General features: G+C 37.1%; 5 protein-coding genes across 12 annotated transcripts in view; 2 read left to right on the top strand and 3 right to left on the bottom strand.

Annotated features, from left to right (window-relative positions):
• The window catches only part of LOC113685605 (unconventional myosin-Va), a 35,071-nt gene extending 32,134 nt beyond the window's left edge, over positions 1-2,937 (top strand). For all 8 annotated transcript variants that reach the window (XM_089194996.1, XM_089194997.1, XM_089194995.1 and 5 more), the window contains one exon: positions 590-2,937. In XM_089194996.1, the coding sequence (XP_089051122.1) occupies positions 590-823 (234 nt within the window). In that variant the 3' untranslated portion in view covers positions 824-2,937. The remainder of the gene's footprint in view (positions 1-589) is intronic.
• A 4,220-nt stretch (positions 2,938-7,157) lies between these two features.
• LOC149049450 (uncharacterized) lies at positions 7,158-9,282 on the bottom strand. The gene is made up of 2 exons (XM_089195023.1): positions 9,099-9,282; positions 7,158-7,626 (listed from the first exon to the last, which is right to left on the bottom strand). The coding sequence occupies exons 1-2, from the start codon at positions 9,145-9,147 to the stop codon at positions 7,340-7,342; spliced, it is 336 nt and encodes a 111-aa protein (XP_089051149.1). The 5' UTR covers positions 9,148-9,282; the 3' UTR covers positions 7,158-7,339.
• Positions 9,283-9,937: 655 nt separating this feature from the next.
• LOC113684598 (uncharacterized) lies at positions 9,938-11,654 on the bottom strand. The gene is made up of 4 exons (XM_027201993.2): positions 11,339-11,654; positions 11,098-11,184; positions 10,317-10,604; positions 9,938-10,042 (listed from the first exon to the last, which is right to left on the bottom strand). The coding sequence occupies exons 1-3, from the start codon at positions 11,592-11,594 to the stop codon at positions 10,324-10,326; spliced, it is 624 nt and encodes a 207-aa protein (XP_027057794.2). The 5' UTR covers positions 11,595-11,654; the 3' UTR covers positions 9,938-10,042; positions 10,317-10,323.
• Positions 11,655-12,506: 852 nt separating this feature from the next.
• LOC113684622 (protein KTI12 homolog) lies at positions 12,507-17,974 on the bottom strand. Its single transcript, XM_027202016.2, has 10 exons — positions 17,731-17,974; positions 17,472-17,523; positions 17,200-17,252; positions 15,579-15,634; positions 15,042-15,115; positions 14,429-14,504; positions 13,970-14,053; positions 13,275-13,337; positions 12,896-12,964; positions 12,507-12,670 (listed from the first exon to the last, which is right to left on the bottom strand). Exons 1-10 carry the CDS (start codon positions 17,876-17,878, stop codon positions 12,527-12,529), a joined length of 819 nt encoding a protein of 272 aa, XP_027057817.2. The 5' UTR covers positions 17,879-17,974; the 3' UTR covers positions 12,507-12,526.
• A 35-nt stretch (positions 17,975-18,009) lies between these two features.
• Positions 18,010-23,481, top strand: LOC113684623 (thioredoxin domain-containing protein). The gene is made up of 7 exons (XM_089195018.1): positions 18,010-18,207; positions 18,332-18,406; positions 18,814-18,863; positions 19,300-19,345; positions 21,354-21,479; positions 22,249-22,285; positions 22,556-23,481. The coding sequence occupies exons 1-7, from the start codon at positions 18,044-18,046 to the stop codon at positions 22,769-22,771; spliced, it is 714 nt and encodes a 237-aa protein (XP_089051144.1). The 5' UTR covers positions 18,010-18,043; the 3' UTR covers positions 22,772-23,481.
• The last annotated feature ends 1,003 nt before the right edge of the window (positions 23,482-24,484 follow it).

The following is a 24,484-nucleotide window of genomic DNA, read 5'->3' as shown; positions in this document are numbered from 1 at the left end:
TACAACAAGGGTGGGTTGTGCTGGAGATCTATTTAAGGTGTCACTCCCGGTTTAACGGTCGTGAGGGGCAGAGCAAGTATGGAGAAAACTTCAGTTTACTTACGAATATCCCCAGGAGACCATCTTGAGGTCATTTTAGAGTCACGTTTTGTCTTTTAAGGTATCTTGGAAAAAGAATCTAAAGAGATAAAACAAATGCTAGAAAGCTCAGTCAAACCAAAGTATATTAGGTAGCTAGTTAATCCTCTTTGTGCGTCTTTGCACATGATGTATCGTCTGGAGAATGCCATTGATTTCTTTCCGTTGCCAGTCGCCCAAGCTGCTTTATGCCCACCCTCTGTCTCTCATTTCCCTTTTTACGGTTCTCCCCTAAGTTTCCTTGTTGAAGCCTCTTGTCTGCCGTCGGGATTCCATGGAGGGGGACTGTGGGCATGCAAGGCTGAACTCCCATCTTCTTCTCTGATGGGTTTTGCACCCGTTCAACGGAGCAGTTCATCGTTGGAGATGATGTGAGGCCAAAAGAAGTGGAAAACTGTTCTCAGTGTTCATTGATTACTACTAATTATAATAATTGCTCCAATTTTCTTAGGTTCAGAAGATTTTGTCCATGTACACACCAGCCAACGAGTACGAGGCCCGAGTACCTGCGTCTGTGATTCGTGCAGTTGTGGAGCGCGGCCATAACAGAACAGATCCTATGTACCTGATGACTGATACAGCGTACATGTATCCCTTTGTGTTGCCTTTTACTCCTTCAGCTGTGTCGTTAGAGTCTCTGACCATCCCTGATCATTTGAACCTTGATTTTCTTAAGGTGGTGTGAATTTTGTATTAGTACTAAATATCAAAATTGGGGTTTTGGATTGTGGCTGGAATTTCCTTTTAAATTTCGAATTTTTTTTTGCGTGAAGAATACTCACGCCCAAGTTGTAGCATTATTGGGTACATGTTGATACCTCAAATCAATTAGACTGCTTTGTTTCATTTCGAAGGACCCATAACATAAAGGTATTATACACTATTTTATAATTTAGAGAAAGCCGTCATTGGCTCTGAAGTTAAGGAACAAGTTATGAATGGATATATTGTATCCAAGTGATCAACTAGAATATTGATGAGGTATAGAAATAAGACCTGTGTGTAACAGTTAAGCATGACTTCTGAGCTAAATTTACATTAAGAATGCTACTTTGATATACACAAGTCAACCATGTGGATAGCACAGCCTAATCATTGCGCGAATATCTATCACGAATAGCTTCTTTGCCACGCATTTAGCGCTTCTTTGGAGGAGACCCTAGCAGATCTGCAAGTAGAGAGGTAATTGATCCATGTTTAACGTTCAACTGTTAGAATTGAGTTTTGGGGTGGGGGGGGAGTTGCGAGAAGTCGTCAGAAAGGTTAGATTTCGTAACACTATACAAACCGGCTGTGAGAGTTAAAAGAAGAAATAAGAGTTTTTTTTTAATCATCATCTTTGTATTTTGGTAATTTTTTGCTTTTGTGATTGTTTTGTAATTAGTCGATCAATGAAGCCCAATTGCTGGTTTTCACGTGACGTCACTAAATTTCAGACTTCAGAACTATTGATCCTCCTGAGATTTTACTTTCATGATGTATTAGAGCAGCTAAAAACTAATATTCAGACAAGTTTTCACTCCAAATGGGTTCTTGGTTTAGTGATAGACTACTCTTGAATTTCTAAGCTTTTGCGTGACGTGGCCTTTACATGACGAGCGAGAGAGCTGTTATGTTGGTTTAAAAGGTGACTTATTTAGGGAAATTCAGCTATCTGAACAGTTCTTGTATTAGAATAAAGTATTATTGTTACGTTTATGAGTTCTTAGAGAGATAAATTCACGCTTTTGTAGCAAAACTCAGTGACAGATGTTTCTGCTGGTTTCCGGCCGCCATTTTGGTGCCCATCTAGGTGGGCACCAGCATGGCGGCTCCATACAAATCTCTATAAATTTGGGAAAAACGTTTCTCCTCATATCTTCCGTAAGAAAAATTGCTGTGACCTGAATCTTGGCGAGAGTCTTTACATATCTAGCTTCTTTTTATTTCCAGATTCTAGACTAAATCGATTGAACGGTTTTTATTTTTTATTTTGATCTATTTTGAATGGCGTGACACTGAAAACCAGCAATTTTGTGCCTTAAGTGTCGGTTCACCGTAGAAAACTATTTCAAAGAAATTGTTTCTAGTAAAATTTGATCAAGTATTAATGTTTGTGATTACGTACGGCCTCTCATCATCAGAAAAAAAGATGATACCTTCTGTAAATTCACTTTGCAGAAACAAAATTAATCATACGTGACCAATCTTTGGCATCCGTGACAGGCCTAATATAGCTGTCACGCAGTACTCTTCAGAAGGAAGCGAGTGACGTTGTAAGTTTAAAATCTCACGGTAGTTTGGTAAATGATAGTTTATTTTAATGAAAATTGAAATTGCATCGATTACAACCTCAGTGTTACTTGTTTTAGCAGTTCTTAATTTTCCTGATTTGAGCAATTTCTAGAAAACTCTCTAAACTGCCATAGAAATTGCAATGCGGAATTTGTTAACACTTTTCCTTGTTGCAAAGAGGAATTTGCAACCCTTATTTTAGCATGCTCTATATTAGGCATAAATACGCCGTTGGCATAATTGATGACATATCATCTGAACAGCATTCCCGCGAAAAATAGTAAATTGAAGGTTTTACAATCGATACAGTGTCAATACGCATTCACAAGTGCAGGTTACGTGAATGAAAAGCTGATTACTGAAAATATCGAAATATTTTTGGGAGACAGACCAAAAGAAATATTTGTATGATGACGTGAACATGTGAAGTTGATATGTGAAGTGCACATGCAGTGCATGTGAAGCTAAATTTTTTAATGACCAGTAGTAACCTAGACTGAAAATAAATGTGTTTTTGTAGAACTGGACGGTATCTTGTCTTCACTTCAATCGCCCATGATGTAAACTATCCGATAAAGCATTTTTTTTCATTTGCATAAAAGAAAAAGATCGTTGCATCGAAAGTACTAGCCGGTCCGTTCTTGCTTTCATGATCTTCGCAAGGGTCCCGGTCGTTACAATAAGCTGGAGGTTACAATTAGAATCAGCCTTGCCGAACACTGATGGAACAAAATAGTCGCAACGAATCTCAGCTAACACCTACGCAAACAATTTGTGAAGGATTATACATTACAGTGGGAAATTTTGAAAAAATTAAATCCTTTCCCATGGTCGTAATATGTCCCTGCACGTTTGACAAGTCCGCGAGTTGATTTTGTGAGGACAAACCTTGATCTCGGGGAAAACCTATGGGCGGCCGTCACCACCAAAAATACAAGGATGTCAAATAGATCAGCAAATACAAAGATGGTGTAAGGATCAGCTGCAGGATAGCATAGCTAATAAAGGAATGGCATGGCCAAATTATAGACAGTCTAGTTTTCCTTCGTGAAATAGAACACCCTAAACATGAATAGTTTAGCCAAATGAGAAACGGTCTAGTAGCCTATGTTGAGTTGGAACATGAGATTGTGAAATGGACTAGCTCAATTACGAACAGCTTAGCACTCATTTGCAATACAGTACTCAAACGGTGTAGCGTTGAGTTAAACGGCTCAGGGTAACGTCGAGTAGCACAGCGTACGCACAAACGGTGTAGCGTTGCGGGAAATGGCTCAGCGTAATGTCGAATGGTACAGCGTACATAAAAACAGTGTAGCGTTGTGTGAAATGGCTCAGCGCAATGTCGAATGGTACAGCGTACATACAAACAGTGTAGCGTTGCGTGAAATGGCTTAGCGTAATGTCGAATGGTACAGCCTACATACAAACAGTGTGGCGTTGCGTGAAATGGCTTAGCGTAATGTCGAATGGTACAGCCTACATACAAACAGAGTAGCGTTGCGTGAAGTGGCTTAGCATAATGTCGAATGGTACAGCGTACACACAAATGGTGTAGCGTTGCGTGAAATGGCTCAGCGTAATGTAGAATGGTACAGCGTAGACACAAATAGTGTAGCGTTAGGTCGAATAGCTTTGCAAAACATCAGACGCTCTATCTGAACATTAAAATTACTTAGTATTACTTGAAATATTTCGATGTTGTGGCGAATCGTCGTGGCGTGACGTGAAGGCTATGCCATTCCTTTATTAGCTATGCTATCCTGCAGCTGATCCTTAAGCCATCTTTGTATTTGCTGATCTATACGACATCCTTGTATTTTTGGTGGTGACGGCCGCCAAGGCATCTCGCCGAAACCACCAAAAATTCAAACCGCAAATGGAACAGCGATCTGCTGGGGGTATGACGTCATCAAATGTGAAGACTGACACGAAACCATTACATAGCGTAGTATAGTCTTCACTTCGCTTTGCCGTAAAGCAGAGCCAATTTGGTAAGTTTCTCCTCTTTTTTCACTGCTGATATTGCACTTATTCGTTGTCGTTCATGAAAGCGTCAATTAAGATAGCAACGAGACTGAATTCTACCACGGTTTGCCGGCCTCCCGGTTAACCACAGTTTGCACGCTTTGGTGGGCCTGAACATGTTTACGTGCATTAAATGTCAAATGACGTGCATTAAATGTCAATTGTCGAGCTCTCTTTTCTTTCTCCGACTCACGCTTACTTTTCGATGAGAGTCCAACTTCAACGGTTCTTTGAACATTGGAGGAGTACGTGAGAAGTTGAATATTGTGTGTGCCCTGGACGCCATGGTCCATTAATTTAACTATTAAACTCAACTATTATTAAAATGTGCGTTAAATGTATATTGCCGAGCTCTCATTTCTTTTCTTTCCTGACTTGCGCTTACTTTTCAAAGGGAGTTTAACTTCAACGGTTCTTTGAACATTGCAGGAGTACGTGAGAAGTTGGATTTTGTGTGTGCCCTGGACGCCATGGTCACGCAACTCTAGTCAATATATCTAGTATGTACTGAACTCAGTCTGTAGCAATAATAATAATAAAAATAATAACAATAATAATAATCACAAAAATTAATAGTTTAGGTACAGAAATGTAAAAATAAATAAAAATGTAAATAAATACGTCTACCGAAACAAACGACGAAACAGCAAGATGTCCTGTCAATTGTCTGAATTATGCAATAGTATTTATTCAGCAAGTTGCGACTGTAACAGATCGAACGGTAAAACTCGACCTAGAGTTGGACAATTACGTACAACTACGTGCATTACGGTGTCCGCACTAGCCTTCCTTAATACGTGATGACTACGGAATGGGAAAGAGCACAGGGAAGATAAGTATGTATGCGCGCAAAACCAACTCAGAAAAAATATTACTCTGGCAAAAACTATTTTGGAACGCGAAAAAGACCCTTTAACTGTTTCCGGTCCAGACATGTAATCTACGTTTGATCGACAAAATAAAAATGGAACTTACTTTTACTATCACTGCACCCAGTAAAAAATTAGTAAACAAAGTAATATAATGTACACCTCTTTAAAATAATAAATATGTCTTCTCGTAGCTTACTCTTATCGTCCGGCACACCAATTAAAGCATTCCGATATCACTTTGATCGAAAAACTTTAAAACAGATCAAGGATATCAGTTTTCTTACCATGGCGTCCAGGGCACACACAATATTCAACTTCTCACGTACTCCTCCAATGTTCAAAGAGCCGTTGAAGTTGGACTCTCATTGAAAAGTAAGCGTGAGTCGGAGAAAGAAAAGAGAACTCGACAATTGACATTTAATGCACGTCATAACACTACTTAATACTATAAACATGTTCAGGCCCACCAACGCGTGCAAACTGTGGTTAACCGGGAGGCCGGCAAACCGTGGTAGAATTCAGTCTCGTTGCTACTTTAATTGACGCTTTCATGAACGACAACGAATAAGTGCAATATCAGCAGTGAAAAAAGAGGAGAAACTTACCAAATTGGCTCTGCTTTACGGCAAAGCGAAGTGAAGACTATACTACGCCATGTAATGGTTTCGTGTCAGTCTTCACATTTGATGACGTCATACCCCCAGCAGATCGCTGTTCCATTTGCGGTTTGTATTTTTGGTGGTTTCGGCGAGATGCCTTGGCGGCCGTCACCACCAAAAATACAAGGATGTCGTATAGATCAGCAAATACAAAGATGGCTTAAGGATCAGCTGCAGGATAGCATAGCTAATAAAGGAATGGCATAGCCTTCACGTCACGCCACGACGATTCGCCACAACATCGAAATATTTCAAGTAATACTAAGTAATTTTAATGTTCAGATAGAGCGTCTGATGTTTTGCAAAGCTATTCGACCTAACGCTACACTATTTGTGTCTACGCTGTACCATTCTACATTACGCTGAGCTATTTCACGCAACGCTACACCATTTGTGTGTACGCTGTGCCATTCGACATTATGCTAAGCCACTTCACGCAACGCTACACTGTTTGTATGTAGGCTGTACCATTCGACATTACGCTAAGCCATTTCACGCAACGCTACACTGTTGGTATGTACGCTGTACCATTCGACATTACGCTGAGCCATTTCACACAACGCTACACTGTTTTTATGTACGCTGTACCATTCGACATTACGCTGAGCCATTTCCCGCAACGCTACACCGTTTGTGCGTACGCTGTGCTACTCGACGTTACCCTGAGCCGTTTAACTCAACGCTACACCGTTTGAGTACTGTATTGCAAATGAGTGCTAAGCTGTTCGTAATTGAGCTAGTCCATTTCACAATCTCATGTTCCAACTCAACATAGGCTACTAGACCGTTTCTCATTTGGCTAAACTATTCATGTTTAGGGTGTTCTATTTCACGAAGGAAAACTAGACTGTCTATAATTTGGCCATGCCATTCCTTTATTAGCTATGCTATCCTGCAGCTGATCCTTACACCATCTTTGTATTTGCTGATCTATTTGACATCCTTGTATTTTTGGTGGTGACGGCCGCCCATAAAAACCGCTACAGCAATGGATTTTTCAGAATGTTGATAAAGTCTTCCGAGTGTGAGGTACTTAAATCAACATAACGCTTAGAGGAATTTTTTTCCCTCACACAGATAACTGTGTTATTGAGGCAGAAAGCACGGCAGATTAAAAGAACAACAGCCACAATAATAACAACTAATTGAAAATTAACTTGGGTTTTCAGACTCTGGAAAGCTCCTCTTAATAATACAATAAAGACAAATATATTTTTCTTGTATCGTTGTACACAAAAGAATACAAAAGTCCTATGTCATTAGTCAGGGAAGTTCCGTAATCTGTTTCAAGTTAAATTTAAATACCAACATTCGACAAGTGAGAACAGCATAACAAATTTGCGATAACCAATGACAGCCGGCGCTAACTCACAGAATGCCGGTATTACAATTATCATAGCAGCAGCAATGGAATACACACTTGTGGGTTACATTTCCCTCCTGAACGTTGCATTCTGACCCATCACAGTGGCTCTGCAGTCCACACGTTTTGAAGTAGTGAGTTTTAGTTACTCCTCCAGGATTTGTCTCGGTATATTCTTCTATCTGGCAGGCAGAGCCTTTTTCGTCAAGTGAGCATAGTTTCGACTCTAGCTTACTTTCGCAATCAGCCCATGACTTATCTGAGTGACAGCCCCAACAATAAAGACAGAGTGCTGTACAAAAGTAAACAATAAAAAAATTACCATTATTACTCTTCGCTCCAGGAAAGACTGTCTTGCGTAAGTTGGCGTCAAAAGCGACTATGGGAAACTCTCTCTCACAAAACAGATGGGTACTACTCATTGTTTCTGGCCTGGGGTGGGGGGGGTCGAAGAATCTTTTTTTTGGGGGGGGGGTCAGAAACTGCATGGTTTTCAAGGGGAAAAGTACGGAGAATCAGTACTTTCTAACAGAGTTTAAAGACTAGAGGAAAATTGACTGGCACTGAGGGGTAATCATTAGAATACTAAAGAACCTAATGGGGGAGGGGATGAGGTAAGTTTTTTCTGTACCACAACTGAAATGCTCCATCCCCCATTTGATAAGTACTGACTGTTTCATACAGAAGTTTTAAGTATGCACATCTACCTCAACCATCGTTAAAGTAAGACTAGTTTCTCCCTGAAGTGAAGGTGAATGGGATTTTTGCATTGTGTGTCATTGCCTTTCACGTGACGGCATGAACCCCCTCAATTAGCTTCAAAATTTCTTGAAAAGCATTCTGGGTTCCGAATGAGGAAGAGTTATTACTCAGTCTTACTCTCGAATAAAAGAAATGATCTGTCAGAAATCAACCCCCGGCTACAAATAACGCCCGTTTGTGCGAAAAAAAAATTAAGCCAGTGAATGACATTTTTTCTGGGTTTCTCACTCCACATGATTTTGCATAAATATTCTTTTGTAATATGCTTTCTCTTATCTTCCCCCACCCCCACCCCCACGACTTTTCCTTTGATCTCTCTTTGGTCACATACAGGAATTTACTTGACCTATAATCTGATTATTTCAAGAGTGACTCACACAAGAAGGTTACGAACCATTTTTAAAATCGGAGCGTTCAAAACACGACATCTTATATGATTCAGCCTATTAAAACCAAAGGAAAAAGTGTGAATCAAATGAAACTATCTTGAAAGTCGCCGTCTAATCCGTACGTGAAATGTTTTGACGACCGTTTTTTTTTGTATCAAAACACAAAGCTACTCAATATCTCGGTGATCACTACTCATACATCGACTTACACATTAAGAAGGAATACTACTAAGTACTTCATTGAAACTGAAACAAAATAAGTAAGCCTTAACGATCTAGAATTTTTGCAACAAAAACCGTCAAATCATTGGCCTAAAGGAAAGCTGTTCCCAAATTCAACTTATGGAAATTTCAATCTGGCACCGGCCGAGATCAAGCAGCTTTCGAATTCCAACCCCTTGACACAGAATGTTTCATTTCTCGGTGACTGGCATAAAATGTCGCAAAATATTGCTTAAACATTCAAGGAAGCAAAGGGAGAGTCATTTAGATGTAAACTTATTCAATTTTTGTTATCCAAGAGGAAAGTAAACTCTGATTGGAGAAGCGATCCCGCTCAGGTTTGGCTAATAGAGAGCAAATCATGACTATAAATGAGTTAAACCTGAAATACCTCCGGGAATAAGCGATATTAAAGCAATCCTAAACAACACAGCAGCCATTTCTTCAACGTAGGACTTGTTACTGTTCAGTGACTTTCTATACTCTGTGATGAATGATTACAGAACTCAATATATATACACGCTTCTCGCCTAAAATCAGTTGTGATCATCAACGACTAGCGAAATTTGAGATCCAAGAGATTGCCGATTTTGACCCCTTTTGACAGGTGTCAGAAAAACTAGTGATAGTACAATACCGGAGCTAAAGTTCGATTTTTATTACAATACATGCATTGAGGTTGTGTGTGCGTTGAAAATGGTAAATTGAAAAGTTTCATACCCTTTGTCTGCCTTTCTACTGAAGATCAGGTTTAAGTTATTGTAAGCCTGAGTTTTGAGAGATTTGGTATCTGAACGTGATACATCGCATGCCAAACAACCACCCTTTATGACGGCCGGAAGTTGCACAAGTGGCTTCGAAAGTAGCAAAAGATAGAAGGTTTTGGAGATATCCTGGGTTTGAGAGCGTATTTTGACGCAGCGCTTTCGAGTGGGTAAGGAGATGTAAAAATATGGTTTGCCTTAAGCTTGCAATTTTTCATCTTATTTCCAAAAAAGCGAATTTGCAATACTTTGGTTTCTAACCGGTTATATTGGTTGGTGAAACTTTCATTTGAAACACCGAGCAGAAACTCGTTGAAGAACTGGGCGCGCTAGTGTCAGCATGTGCATCTTGTAACCAAAATTGAGCGAAACTTGTAGGTTTATTATAATGGCGCTCTCTCATTGACGTTTAATGATTGCTGGCGATTAAAGTTAAGACCCATAAGATTAACTATCTTGAGACTTATTTTAGAAAAGATGCCTTTTATTCATCTGAGCATCAAGCAATGTAGAATTACAGTACATTCAGTTTCCCCTGAGTGAACTGCGAGGCTGAGATGGCCTGGTGAACCTGAAAAAAAGGAAAGAGCAGGAACAAAATTTAGTTCAGATTACAAAGTTACATCGATACCGAAGTCGATTACTAGTGCGTGACACCAGCGCCAGACCGGTCAATGATGACTTGTAATTACAGTCACAAAAGTTACGCTATCACGCTACAGTAGTTACATCCTTGATGACACCTGTTTTGCACATTGATCTTCCAAAACCCAATCAAATTTACTAGATTGACTTAACTAATAAAAGAAATAAAGATATCGGGAAAATTTTTCGTACTAACTGACCTAGTGCTCATTCACACTTGTACTTCACAGTAAGATATTTTCTGACTCCTCGGCACGGATCACCAAACACGCTGTTACTCGCATGCAGTGCACAACTGACTTTCCCTTTGCACGTTTTCTGCACAATGCCAAGTGACGTGGAGGCACGGCAATTGGTCACTGTAGACTTGCCACACGTGTTTTTGTTGAGTCGACCATAATTTGCATGCAGGATGTTCATTTTCTTCCCTTTCTTGCAAGTTATGGTAGTTTTCTTGGTTTCGCAGATCGTCACTGATTTAGGTTTGTCTAAGGTGAAAAATAAACAGCAACGCAAAGTCTTTAAAATCGAATTCACTGCGTTCTTGAACTCAAGACTATTAACACCAAATGTGTGTTGCAATTTATACTGCTGTATATGTCCCTTCACTTCTTCAAGATAGAATGATTTACTGATATCTTTGGTAAAAATTCCGCAGAGCCCCATACTATTGTAAAACAAATCTGTTTTCCCAATGGCAATATATTGTTTTTGTCGTTTTTTTCTCTATCCAAGAACTGAATGCATAATGTAGTATGGGGCTGTGCAAAAATTTTACCATTTCTTTCTTTCGCAGTGCAATCGTTTCTCGAAACTAGAGGGAAGACAATTCTTTCCACAATTGTCTTGGACAAGCTGTTTTACGACTAGTTTGCATTCCGAAAGAAGCTTGTGGACACTGAAATTTGAAATTTTTGTGGTGCCTCTTGAGCATGAATCATGCACTACGACAAATTTTTACATAAAAGCAGAAACTCTCACCTCCGTTAATCGCCTTTCTCATCATCTTTGTAATGGTGGTCAGTTTACGGTCTAACTTGGTCAAGCGCTGGAAAATCTTTGTGTTCGCTGATAAAAATAGAAACATAACGAAATTCAGAACATTAGGTCATGATCACTTGAAGCAGAACCTCTGATCACATCGGACAACTATTTCCTCAGGAGACGTTCAATTCAATAAATTTGTTGTCGTAGATAATAAGCTTTCCAAACCTCATCCTACCTTTCCTCAGTTGTTTTGTTGCCAAGTCAATTGCACCAATTCTGCTATGAGTGAAGCGGAGAGTCAAGTCAACAGAGCTTACAATGGACAAAACTTGTTTGAGATTTTTCTTCTGGTTGGGGCAAACTGTTTTGAGCTTGTTAGAGATTTGTTTTATCATAAACGCTTCTCCCTTTTTAGCTCGTTTAGCTTCGGAACTAAATGATGCCAGGAAGGCTACGAGCGCCAAAACAACGAGAACGCAAGTGAATTTCATGTCAAACTAATTTGAGGCAAGGGCTTCGTCTCATCAATCAATCTCGACCGAAACTGCAATGGTTTTTCTTCGAAGAGGAAGACAATGTAAATTCTCGCTCTTTGTATCAAATTTCGCCGTTTTTTCATGTTGGTTGTCAAATGTCTGATGACCCAATTTGATGATCTGTTTGACGAGCTTCCAAAATGTCTTCCGCTCTTAGAATTATCGATAAATTTCACGTCACCGAAGAGCTGGTTCGAAAGTCCTTAATTTTGAGTCTTTATCTTAGACACAATATGTAATTAAATCGGACTAGTTCTTTTTCTAAATCCGTAAGGGTTTCTTTTCTTTGTTCTAACTCTGACTTCCTCTCTATATATTTTTGGACTTATTTCTGAAGCTTAGACTGACTGTAAATATTTGCTGACAACTCGATCAAAGTATGCTGACACGAGGTTTTGACGTATGTATACTAAAATTATTCAAAGTACGACCCTGCATACATCAACAAAGAAAGAAAAAGAGCTTTTTATCAAAGATACATGCAGCATTCTCCCTTTTCATTTTACTGCTTCTCACACACGAGTAGAAGTGATCCCAATTCTTTCCCCTACTGTATACGAAATTAGAAATATTAAGCATACTTGAATACACAAGCGACAATACACTCGATTAAGGTAAACAAGAGATTTTTGGAACGCATGTGCTCACGACACTCCAGGGCTGATGGCCGTGTTATTGAATATCTTGTGCTCTCTTACCGATGATGACAAATTAAAAGCTCTTAGACAACTCCGTACTCTTGGTTCAATTTACGAAACCCCGATTTGTTCTGTCCCATTAATACCTGATAAAATTAGTAAAGCAGCTAGCGTACGATTCATAAGAGTCTAATATAAAAAAAGGAGCAACAACACTAATAACATCAGGCTGGTAAAAAATACGACATTTTATTGTAAGTTACAATTCAGATACTGCACAAACATATTGGAAATTTTCTTCGTATCTTCGACAGGATGCATTTTCGTGTAGGTAATAAATTGTCGACGTATTTTTCTTAATTCTGCCATGTTTGCAGTCCTATCCAGAACCACGTGGAGACAAAACTGTCAAGGAAATATGCACATCATTTGAAATTTAGAAAACCGTATTGTTATCAATTGACTCACTAAGCGGTCACTTGTGATATGAATCGACTCTTTCGAGTGCATACCGACACTGTAAGTCCTCTTTGGGCGAGGGCACTCAAGTGCCCAAAATTACCTATCCTTCCGTTCTTTAGGGCGGAAAAAAACATGGTATGTTTTGTAAAAGGATATTTTCTCCGATGTTCCCGGGACCGTGATGTGATCCCCAGGTACAAACGTCCGTTGGGAATTTATCAAGACCTAAAAGAAAATCACCATTGTGAAAGAAAAGCTACTAATGGTTTATCACTTTGACCAATTGCAGAGGTCTATTAAACAAAAAAAAAATATGACACTCAGATTACAGGAAACTACAAATGAATACCATCTAAATTTTTCATCTCCTTTGTTTCATTTGGTCTAAGAAGACAATTAACGACACCATCATTTAACTATAAATGACATTACCATGTATCTCTCTCAGGATTTAAATAACAGTCAACATTAACATTCGTCTAAAAGCCCATGTTATCATGAGATTCATGTAAAGAGCACAAAAGGGATTACTTACAGTAACTATTTCTTGAGTTATTTTGTCAAGCTCGTAGAGGAAGTTTGTTGCTGACAAAGGTTGCTTGAAAACAAAACAAATTGAACTGGTAAATAATTAAAAACCAAAACCTCTAAAACATCGTGGTAATTGATAGTGAAAATTGTGCTACCTGGCATCAAAACACCATGAACTGCATTTAAATGCTAAACTGGTCAAGGCACTGGGACAAATGTCAGCCATTGACAAGTACTCAATTGAATGTTATAAAAGAAAGGCATTACAAAAATAACTAGTCTGCAGAGCAGGCATATCTTTTAGCAGGTAAGTGTTCAATACTACTAACCAAGTGTTGAAGCCGCCATATCTGATTGGTAACATTAAGCAAAGCATGGAGCAGATTAACCAGACAAGAGAAGGGCTTGAGAAGAAATAAAATTTCTTTCCCAACCCCCAACCTCCAACCCAATTTCCTAGCTTGTTACTCTCTCTACTTCTCCCCTAGTGCTCTTGTTTTACTTGCCTAAAGATTTCTTCAAGTTTAACGATCCAACATCGCTGCTTCAACACTCAACTGGCATATTTTGCCCTAACTTGCTAAAAGATTTACCGGCTAATTGCAAGCCAGTAAGGCTTAAGCAAAATGTCTTCCAAGGGTGACAGCCAAAGCTCAGCAGATACATGATTCAGGTCAATTCAAATTCCATATGCCTTACCGGTTGAGTAGCCTGGTTTGGTGGTGGTGGTACTCTGTTGATTAATGCATCATATATAGATTCAAATGGAAGGTCATCATCAACCTGAAGTAATGAAGAAACTGATTTAAAAATAGTAACGATGAGAAAAAGAAAATGTACATTCCATGGGAAGCTCCTCTCAAATTCCTGTCCTTCAAATTGAAAAAAAAAAACAAATAAACTAATATAAAGGACAACAAAGGAACCAAAAAAGGAAAAAACAAAAAAAACCAAAAGAATTAAGCCTTTTCCTATTACAAGTAACTGAAATACACCTGAAGTACATAAAAAATCTTACAAGTCATGTTAGTTTTGTGCAATTCCTTAAGCTGCATAACATTTATTTTAATATTTCTCATGGAAAGTAGAGGCAAATGTCTCTTGACCTCTATAAACTGTATTTCTTAAAACTGAAAATTTGAATTGCATGTATTATACCTGGATGACAAATAACGGAGAGTCCCATCTGTTCCTTGAGTCAGGTGGCTCAAACCTCATTACTAAAGCATCTAATCTGATTCAAACAAGATGCAGCACAAATACTCAAACTCAGATTATAAGAAAAGTTTTGACAAGGAATAGTAAAGAAAAATCACTGCCATTTTAATAGTTGTGCAATCATAAACGACAAACTACATTTTTGTAGCACTGGGTTACAATGGCAATACGAGTGTCTTTTATCACTTTGTAGAGAGTAGAATAACACAAATTTTGATCAGTAAGTCATAAACCTAAACTGAAGATTCAAAACAAAACTAAAGCACATGTATGTTACATCAGTTCTTACCAAAAGCAAAGAGTAAAAATTGTACCATTTTGGTTACTGAACACTGTCTAAAGATCACGTTCTGTCACAACACAATATAACCATCATAAAAATGGTAAATAATAAATGATTTTGTCAATCAAAGCTTTTTTGTGTGGTTTGAGCTTAGACATAAACTGTGCAATATATGCAAACAACAGACATATACGAAATACTACTAAATATTATAGAAATAAAAAATGATTCAGTATTTGTGTATTAATTAAGTAAGCTAATAGTACTCACATTTCATCATTATATCTACTTTCTCTTGTTTTATTCCACTCTGAACAGATTTCTTTAGAAGTGTCACAATGCACCTTAAAGTTAAAATTAACATGTGTTAATACCTGACTAGCACTGATCTCAGAGTTGTAAAATTAGCTATGAAAACCTAGAAAATCATCCTTTGTGCTTTTCTATTCTTGAAAAACACATGGAAAATATTGATCAGAAAAGGTTGTTTTTCTTCAAATTCGCTCTTCTTAATAAGCAGTAAAAATAATGTTTACATGACATAAGATGTTTGATTTTGCCACTTAAATTCTATTGTTACATCTGAGAGGTCTAATTTAACAGCTTCAAAATTTCAGGGCAAACAACTGACTTCAGCATAAAGCTTCTGAGAATGAAAAAGAGAGTTTTTAGTGCTTATTCCCCATTTCCTTGTTGCAGCAATATATATATTTTTTAAACTTAATTTTTAAATACTGATTCTAAACTGTCTAATGTGATCGACGAGCATTACTGATGGTGGTCAAGTCAAAAATCACCTGTACTTACAATACAATGTGTGGTCTTGTGTGCCTTCGCAACACAGTATAACTCATATCTATAACCTGAAAATAACCAAAAGTAGAAACATGGTTATTTCACTTGCATGGATATGAACAATGTTGTGGTGAATGCAAAATATTTAGATTTCTCACAAATAGGTCTTATATTTTTGCACCCATTAAATTACACTTACTTCCCTCATTTTTACACAATAATTTCCTGTAATGTCTGAGACCTGATTCAAATATGGTTACATGTTGGTTACATGTTTTTGCAGTCACAATAAGGTATCAAGTTTTGGAGAGCACATGGTCTGTTTTGAGTTTAAGTTTTAGCTTCTGCAAGATTGTCAAACAAGATTTCATTTGCTATTAGCAGAACAAGGCACAAAAATCTTGTAAGTATAGATTGGTTTTTGTTAAGCTTTCTTATCCTTTGGGATTTGGTCGTTATTTTGCTTTATTCAGCGGATTTATGCATTTGATTTCAGTGAATTGTTGCTCATGTAATAACAAAAGTTTACAGTTCAGTGCGTATCCAGTTTTCTTGTTGCCACTTTCTAGTAGTGAACATTGGATTCCTACATTTCCTACACCAATATTTTCCCACTTTATGCAAATTACACCTCCCCCTATATATCAGGTTTCACCCTCCTTTTGGCAGTGTGTGTAATTTTTGTGTCAATGTACACCTCTTCTCTGTGAGTGTCTTTGAGTCTCATATATTCCCTTGGCATTTGGTTAGTTTTTGTCCAATAAATGTTTACATTAATTTTCCACCTCTTAAATAGTAAATTTTTGTAAAAGTGGTTTTTCTGTTCCTTAGGAATTTTACTTCTTCACATGCATATTAAAGAGTAGTAAAATTTAATGCTGAGTAAACATGTTGGATTGAAGTGGGCCTGGCTTGCACCTTCACACAGATAGTTACATTGCAACCTGACAAGCAAAAATCTATGATCCTCTTCTATATTCAGTGTGTCGATTTAACAATTTATAGATTTCATGTTGCTATGTGCTTCTTCAGCAAAAAATGGCACACAATTATCGTATTTTAACTTTTCTGCAATCTATAACCATACAGACCCATGACAACATAGAAACTATTTGTTTTATAAATAAAAAGCAAAATGCTATCAATGCATGGTGACATTATACATACATCTATCCTCCAACAGAAAATACACAAGAATCCAACAAAATGTACATATTATTCAACTAATTTTATATAATGTCTGATTCATTTCTTACTCTCCTTATTCATTATTTTCCTAATTTATTCATTCATTGCAGGTTTATGATTGGTCTAGGTGGAATGAAAATAAAAGTAGCTAAAAAAATAAAAAACACTGTGAATAATCAGTAAGAGAGTCCTTGAATCCATTAAAAAAGCACCATGCTTAATAGAAAAACAGGAATATGTCCCGTACCAAACCCTTGAACATATACCTCAGCTCCTATCAATGATTATCCTATTTAACTCAGGAGTATTGTTTGATTTACATCCAAGCTACATTCACTGAAGTAATAGTTCCCAATGACTGCTAAGTTATGAGTAATTTTATCGTCCCTGAATATAAAATATTCCTTAATTGTTGTTTCATCCAAAGAAAAATACTATAAATTACCTTTTATGTAATTGAGGGAGTCCAAAATAACTACATCATCTCTTGAAATAAGCCTTGTAAGAAAAATGAACACATAACTAAATCAGAATTGGGAATTGAACCAAATTAATTTGGGGAGAAAAATGAGTTGGGGGCTGTAGTAACTGACTTACCGTAACAGTTGTTTCATCGCTCATTTCAGCTTATCGCTTAAATATATTTATAATACGTTTCTGAAAATAATTAATGACACTTGTCACTAAGTCAACTGTGATGTTAAGATAAATGGCTACCTTTCCACTGCAGACTTTAAAAGACCTCTTGCTTCCTTTTCATTTGCTGAGGCTGAAACATAAGTTCAAAATGACACCAATTGAAAAATGAGTACATTATTGCACATGGTGTGTCGACCTAGTCGATGGCAAGGTCATGTTTGACTTTTTTTGGATTCAGTGAAATGCAACTAAATATCCCAGTATGCAATTATTTTGCATTTATCGTCATTTACACTGCAATATTTAATTAAGTTAAAATAAATTTAACTTATAATACCTGAATACACAGTATTTCTGTCCAAAGAGCTATTTTCGTCGCTCGCTAAATAGACAGTTTTCCCCCTGTTTTCCAAGTAATTCCTTAATTCCTGTGCTCTCTTTGACTTTCCAGAACAAGGAAATCCACACATGATTATTAGTGGCATCTTAAACACATATATTCCGCCAATTTGAAGAGGAGTTCACGATAGTATTTCACAAGACACTTCGGCCGCCATATTGAAACCGGAAAGTTTATATATAGACATGATATCCTTATATGGAAATACTCCCTCCAGTGCTCCGGGTCAAACCCATTTCACTTTTCGAACATGGCGGACATTGTGAGCTTCATCAGACTTTGTACATTGCTTCAGCTTGTTGTGTGTCAATTTTGCTGGTGTGATAGTTCTGTTAAAATCCTCGATGATAAATCTTTTGAGCACTTGACTCAAGCCTCAACGGGAGCAACAACTGGAGATTGGTTGATAGTTTTGTAAGTTTTTATTTCTTTCTTTCTGTTCATGAGGATTTGCTATTTTCTTTTCACTGTCTTCGGATAATAATTTAAAACACTAAAATGCTTTTGTTCTTGTCGTCTTCATATCCCTAATATGCAGCTCTTTCACTGAACGGGATCCAGAGTGTGTACAATGCAAGAAAGCAGATGAGGCAGTTGAGAAAAGTCAAGAACGGTATGTATACTCTCGAAGATTATTTGCGCTTCAATATGTTTGTATTAGTTACTTCCATGGGCTTATAGGTACCATGATTATCGTTGATCAGTTTGGTCTCAAATAAATTTGCAAGGGATTTAACTTTCCCTGGATGTTAGTCTTTTTGTTTTGTTTGTTTGTTTGTTTGTTTTTTCATATTTTTCTGGGAAAAAAGTGTTTACACTTTATTTGCCCAAAAACAAATCAACCATCCAAAGCTAAACTGGAGTAATTCTCTATTCAGGGTCCAATCTTCAAATTAATTGCCTGTCCCTGCATCTTCAATCAATACATGTATAAATCTGTTAAATCTGTCAACCAGGTAACTGGGTGTCTTTTTAAGGAGTTACGCATACAGGTTTTCTTTTTTTTACTTCACATTTTAGGTTGGGCCACAAGTTGAATTTTGCCAGAGTGTTACCACCTAGAAGTAAATGTAAGTTTGAATTTTGTAGATCACCTTTTCTAATTTGCAAATGGCAATTTAGTTACTTTGTGAATTTGGCATGATGTTAATTGCCATTATAGGTAGGTTAAGTCTGCCGGTCTATCACTACGTTGGTCAGTCTGATCAGTCTGACACCTAGCCAGGCAATCTGTTAGTCAGTCAGCCAGCTCATCAGGCAATCATCTGTTAAGGCATCCTATTAGCCAGCCAGCCATTCAGTCAAGGAAACAGTCAATCATTTAGAAAAGTCAACCAGTCAGTATATCCCCACTCAATACTTTTTCATTCAGTTATAAGACTAGATACTATTAGCAACCATAACAGGGATTTTTAATACTTTAGAATCCACCATTGCTCAGTGAATTATTTACCATTTCATTGTTAGACCCAGCTGATGTCCAACCTTAAACTTTTTTATTTTCAGTGACACTTAGAAGATTCGATGTTCACAAATGGCCAACTGTTCTTCTGTAAGTTCTCCAGAATGATTTTTGACACCAGCAGCTTGATACTAATTAAATAGAGGGTGATCCTTGTATCTTGTTTCAATTCATTAAAAGAGCCTTGGCTTTCTCTTTGGTAAAACTAAACACACTGATAAATAGATTAGCACCCACATTATTACAATTTGCAGCTGTATGTCTGTTTGAGTAGAGAAGATTTATTATTGTTTTTTTAGAGGGCACGGTAACGAATCCTGCAATCTGATTGGTTCTTTACCCGGTCAGTATTTTCCTATCTCTGCCCACGGGCCACGGTAACGCTTTCGTGAATCGCCGAGTACATCCCAACTTTCGTTGTCATTTTTCATAAATATACCTCGTTTTCCGGCTGGGCAGTATTTTAAAGCAAACACGTCGGTCACTACCTCAAGCCGATAAATAACTTATGAATCCTCTCTTTTCTCTCTCTCAAATCACTTTGGTTGACAGAAAAATATTGGTTTCAGAATGAATTTGTATAAACAATAGTGTCATTACGTTGGTTGACAAGCGGCCTAAAAACTGTCTGCAATTAATTTTAATCGTTCACAAAAAGTACCCAGAAAGTTAAAATGTGAGGTATTTGGTTACAGTTAAACTGAACGATGGAACTTTCATTCATTTGATATCTGAATTTTCTCGAGAAAATTGTTTGTAGAGAAAGAGCGAGCAAAGTTTTAATTTAAGTCCTACAACAAATATAGGCTCCCGGTGAGTCTTTCCAATTCCGTTCAATTTGGACATTTGTACCGTAAATTACACAACAGAAACTGAAGGAATTTTTTGGGAAAAGGCCGCATTAAATTCCCTTGTGTCTCGTTGGAGTGTGCCGTTCGAATTAAGTTTTTGTGAAGGAAAGACCAGATTTACACACGCTATTGCAGCAAACAAACGAGCAAACTCTCACAACTTCAAAACAAAAAAAATTGAATTTACTCACAATTACTTTCCTCGCCGTTTACTTAATGAACAGACGTAAATCTTCGTACATGAATGAATCGTCGATGAGAGTGAATAATACTTTCCGTTAGATCATTGACTGATTTTGAAGAAAACATTGTCGTGACAGTCCTTGCCAAACTAGTTCCGTTGTTTTTCAAATGCTCTTATGATTTTTTTTTTCTTACGCGCTCTCTAATTGACAGGTGTCAGATTGTGACAGATACTTGTAAAAATAATGTTTCAAAGTTTGTTTGGAAGCCTTTTAAATCGCCTTCATCGTTACGGAAAAGAAAATGTTTCGCCGAGGCATCTCTCTTTAATTTGCTTCACCTCTATTTTAACTACCATTTACTCGCTCAAAAATTGTTCAGTTTATGGAAGATCTTTGCGTATTTACAGCCCTAAATCATTCGGGTTCTTTCGGAAAGAATTTCGTCAAGTTTAAAAACAATAAATATGTTATTTACCGGCTAAGGGTCGGTCCGTATGGTGAAAAACTGTGACCTCGGTCTTGAAAATGCTGCCCTCGGCCTACGGCCTCGGGCAGTATTTTCAAGACCTCGGTCACAGTTTTTCACCATACGGACCTCCCAGCTGGCAAATAACATATATTTATTGGTAACCATAACTTTGTCATATCCTTTTTGTATAATTAAGGAATTATCATGGAAGGTTATTGTGAACTTAAGGCTCAAATGGTTTAAAACTAGATTATTTAAAATTTACTTTAAAGATGTTGGAAATGATGATAAATTATGCCAGGAACAAAGGAAACTACAAATTGAATAAGTCTGAAATCACTTACACCTGGTCCTGATTGTCAACGCTAAACTTTATCAGATAAATCACTTTTTGGTGGATAGAGCACAGTGCATTTTTTTGTCTCATCTCTGCTGGATAGTGATATACATGTATCCAGTGGATGGCATTTTTCACCCATTTAACAACGAGGCCTTAGAATTTAATTTAAACTATGACTCTCAGACTTGTGGAAAATCTCACAGTTGTGACTTTGAAATGCTGACATCTCTTACCTTGTTTTTAATTTTTTCAGCCTTAAACAGGGCAAACAATATCATTACTCATCAGAGAATCTTGATGCAGAGTCTTTTGTAAATTTTGTTGAAGAAGGTTACAAGCTGGCAGCAGTTACACCAGTACCACCTCCTATAGGAAAATTGTAAGTACTGGTATTAGTTACACTTGTCTACAAATTCATGTTCATATAGTTTTTCAGCTTGGGTATTTCACTTATATCAACTCAGTTGGTAAAACAAAATTATCTTGTAAAACCCATCACATATGTATCACCTCAGTGTCTTTGGAAATTTACCCCCTGTAAAATTAACAATTGAGATAACATATTAGATGGGAAGAAAATGGTAATTCAGGTATACATGGTTGACTTGTGGATTGAGACTGGGTTTTTCACAGTTGATGTGTTTAGCTTCCTTGAAATTTTGTGAAGGCAGAATCTGAGACCTAGGAAAGCATGTTTTCCAAAATTGAAATTTTTGGTGGTTTGAAAAATATCTCTTGTAAAGTAAATTGAAAAGTATATGATTACCTTCAGCTTTGCGATGTGAAAGAGGAGAGGGAAGGGGGGATGACTTCTAAAGGCCAGCAAGATATCTTCTAAGGACTACTGGTAACATTTGTAACCTTCACCAGTTAACCCTTTGGCACCTAAGAGTGACCGCAATGTAATTTCTCCGTACTTTAATACTGCTGATTCATTCTTTGATATAATGAGAATAAAGTAGCTATTAATAGCTAAATCTTAGAAGTTTTGATTGTTAATCAAATTCTCCTTGTCAGTAACAAAGCAAATGTATAGAAAAGAGTATGGAGAATATGGAATCTTATGCTCAGGTTTAAAGGGTTTAGTTTTCTCTTTAACATTTTTGTTTTGTTTTGTTTTTTTTGCTTGTTTGTTTTTTATCATTCAGCGATGTTTTCCTTGAAGAAATCATGGATGATGTAAGGGTAAGTATACATCATTGTCAACATCTTTACTTCTTGGTTCTTAATCATTATTTTTTTCTTAGTATTTCTTTTACTCCATAGGGTACTAGTTAAAATTAGCTACTCCTGAATTTGAGATAAAACATAGCTCTTTTAATGAAATTCATGTAAGGATTAGCAAAGAATTGAACTGGTTTGAAAAACTTTAAACTTAGATAAAATTTTAGCAAATACAAGTTCTGATTTGGTGACTTTGACGAGTGAAATTAATACTTCTTATTCCATCACCAGCACATTATAATGCTGAGAAAAAATGCAGCTGCCATGATTTTTATTGCGGGAATACTGTTTGGTCTAATGATCACACCAGTACTTAAATTGTTGGTGGTATGTCTCTACAACTCGTTCCTACAAGAACCAGACTCAGACCAAAACTTTGAAGATGAGGGTTTGGGAAAAGATGAAGTTGATGAAGATGAAGGAGAGGAAGAAAAGAAAGACAGATGAAATGGCCAACTGTTGTGAACTTGATACATATAATGCTCTATCAGATCTCTGAGACCATCTTAGAACTTGGGTTCTATAAGATGTTTATAGACCATATTATTCTAACCAGTCCCAAAGGAGATTATTCTTGCTTACATTGAGGCCTCTAATGAACCTTAGATTGACTTATTACTTCTGTGTTGAATCGTCTCCAGAGACTTATTTATTACTAGTTGTTTAGTATACACATAAAGAAGATCTTTTCATAGCTTTTCTGATAAATTCCAATCAGCACTAGAAAAACGTTATATTTAAGAAACTATGAAACAATTATTTTACAAACAGATTTCATGTTTCCGTGCGTCTATTCAGTAAAAGATCACAGGTAACGTCAAAATATGATCAGAACAAACACGTGGCACATGAGGCGCAGCCTAGTGTGTCACTGATAATCTTACCACATTTTGAGATCTTTAGTGAACTATTGCGGAACAGACAAACGGTAATAAGGAAACTATTTGTTTTATGTTTATTAGAAAGAAGCAAAATTTGTAGATGTTAATGACATCTATACGACTATCCTCGAATAGATCATGAGTAGGAGCCAATCACAAGTTGTGTTTACACTGTTATTTGGCCTATTATCTACAACATAAACAATTATCTAACATAGAGTATGTTTATGGCGTAATATGCAGATAAATTCCTATTAAAACATGACAAACACCTCAGTATCAGTTGAAGAAGTCACTGATCCCTGCCTAGCTCGTTCATATTAATTAATAGCCAACATCTGTAGTGATGATTTTTTCTTTATTGTCGACTTCTTAGCTTTTTTGCACGTGTAAAAACTTTCATCTTTCATATTCGTTGTTTCCGATTAAAGAGAAAAAAAAATTCTAGGATCTCAATTTACACGGGAGCTTTCACAATTTTTTACTTCTGCTTTCGGAAGCCCGTTGCTTTCGAAACCTAGTATTAGTGTTTTATCATCTGTCGATCGATGAGGACTAAAGAACTTTCAGATGCCATCTTTCAGGCTAAAGTTCACACAGCTTGTCATTACCGTCATATGACGATTTGTATTTCAAAGCTTCATTTTAAACTAATGCAAAGGTTATAAATGAGTCGACTCGTGATGTCCATATGCTCCGCAGTCATTTAAGTTATGAGTTAAACTAAGAAAGGTTGGCGAGAGCAACTTTCATTTGGGTATAAAACCCTGTGTTGCGCGTGACTTCTACGCTTCTACTCCGATTTCTCGTACCTGTCATCGCGTCCTTTGTCTTAACAGTTTTTACATAGTTGTAGTCAGCCTCATTTGTGATCTGACATGAAAGGTCACATTCATCGTCTATTTTTGACCGCTGTAAGGATCTCCGATACCATGATTAAAGGTATTCCCCCCGCCTTACATAGAAAATGAAATGAAATAATTAATTAAATAAAGGCTTCGGCTAAAAAAGTAAAAAATGTTTTAGTTGAAACCAGCCTTTTTTTCCCTTTTAGAATGGTCTCCGATTTGCCACACGTCCCAGCTAGACCTTACATAACCTCAAACTCTCCAGGGAATACAATTGGCAAGGTAACATAATCAATTGTCCTTTCTTTTTTCACTTTCCCACCCCCTGAGTGAGTAGCTCATGTAAACATGTGCCCAGACATATTTTCTGTATCCTCCATCGAAAACCGGGGCTCTCTGAGTGTTCTTTTAACTCCGAAATGTACCATATG

This window comes from Pocillopora damicornis, chromosome 2 (assembly GCF_964200805.1).
Source record: "Pocillopora damicornis chromosome 2, jaPocDami1.2, whole genome shotgun sequence".
Lineage (NCBI taxonomy): Eukaryota > Metazoa > Cnidaria > Anthozoa > Scleractinia > Pocilloporidae > Pocillopora > Pocillopora damicornis.
Note: the sequence above shows the minus strand (reverse complement) of the source record. Positions and strands in the feature narration are given on the sequence as shown.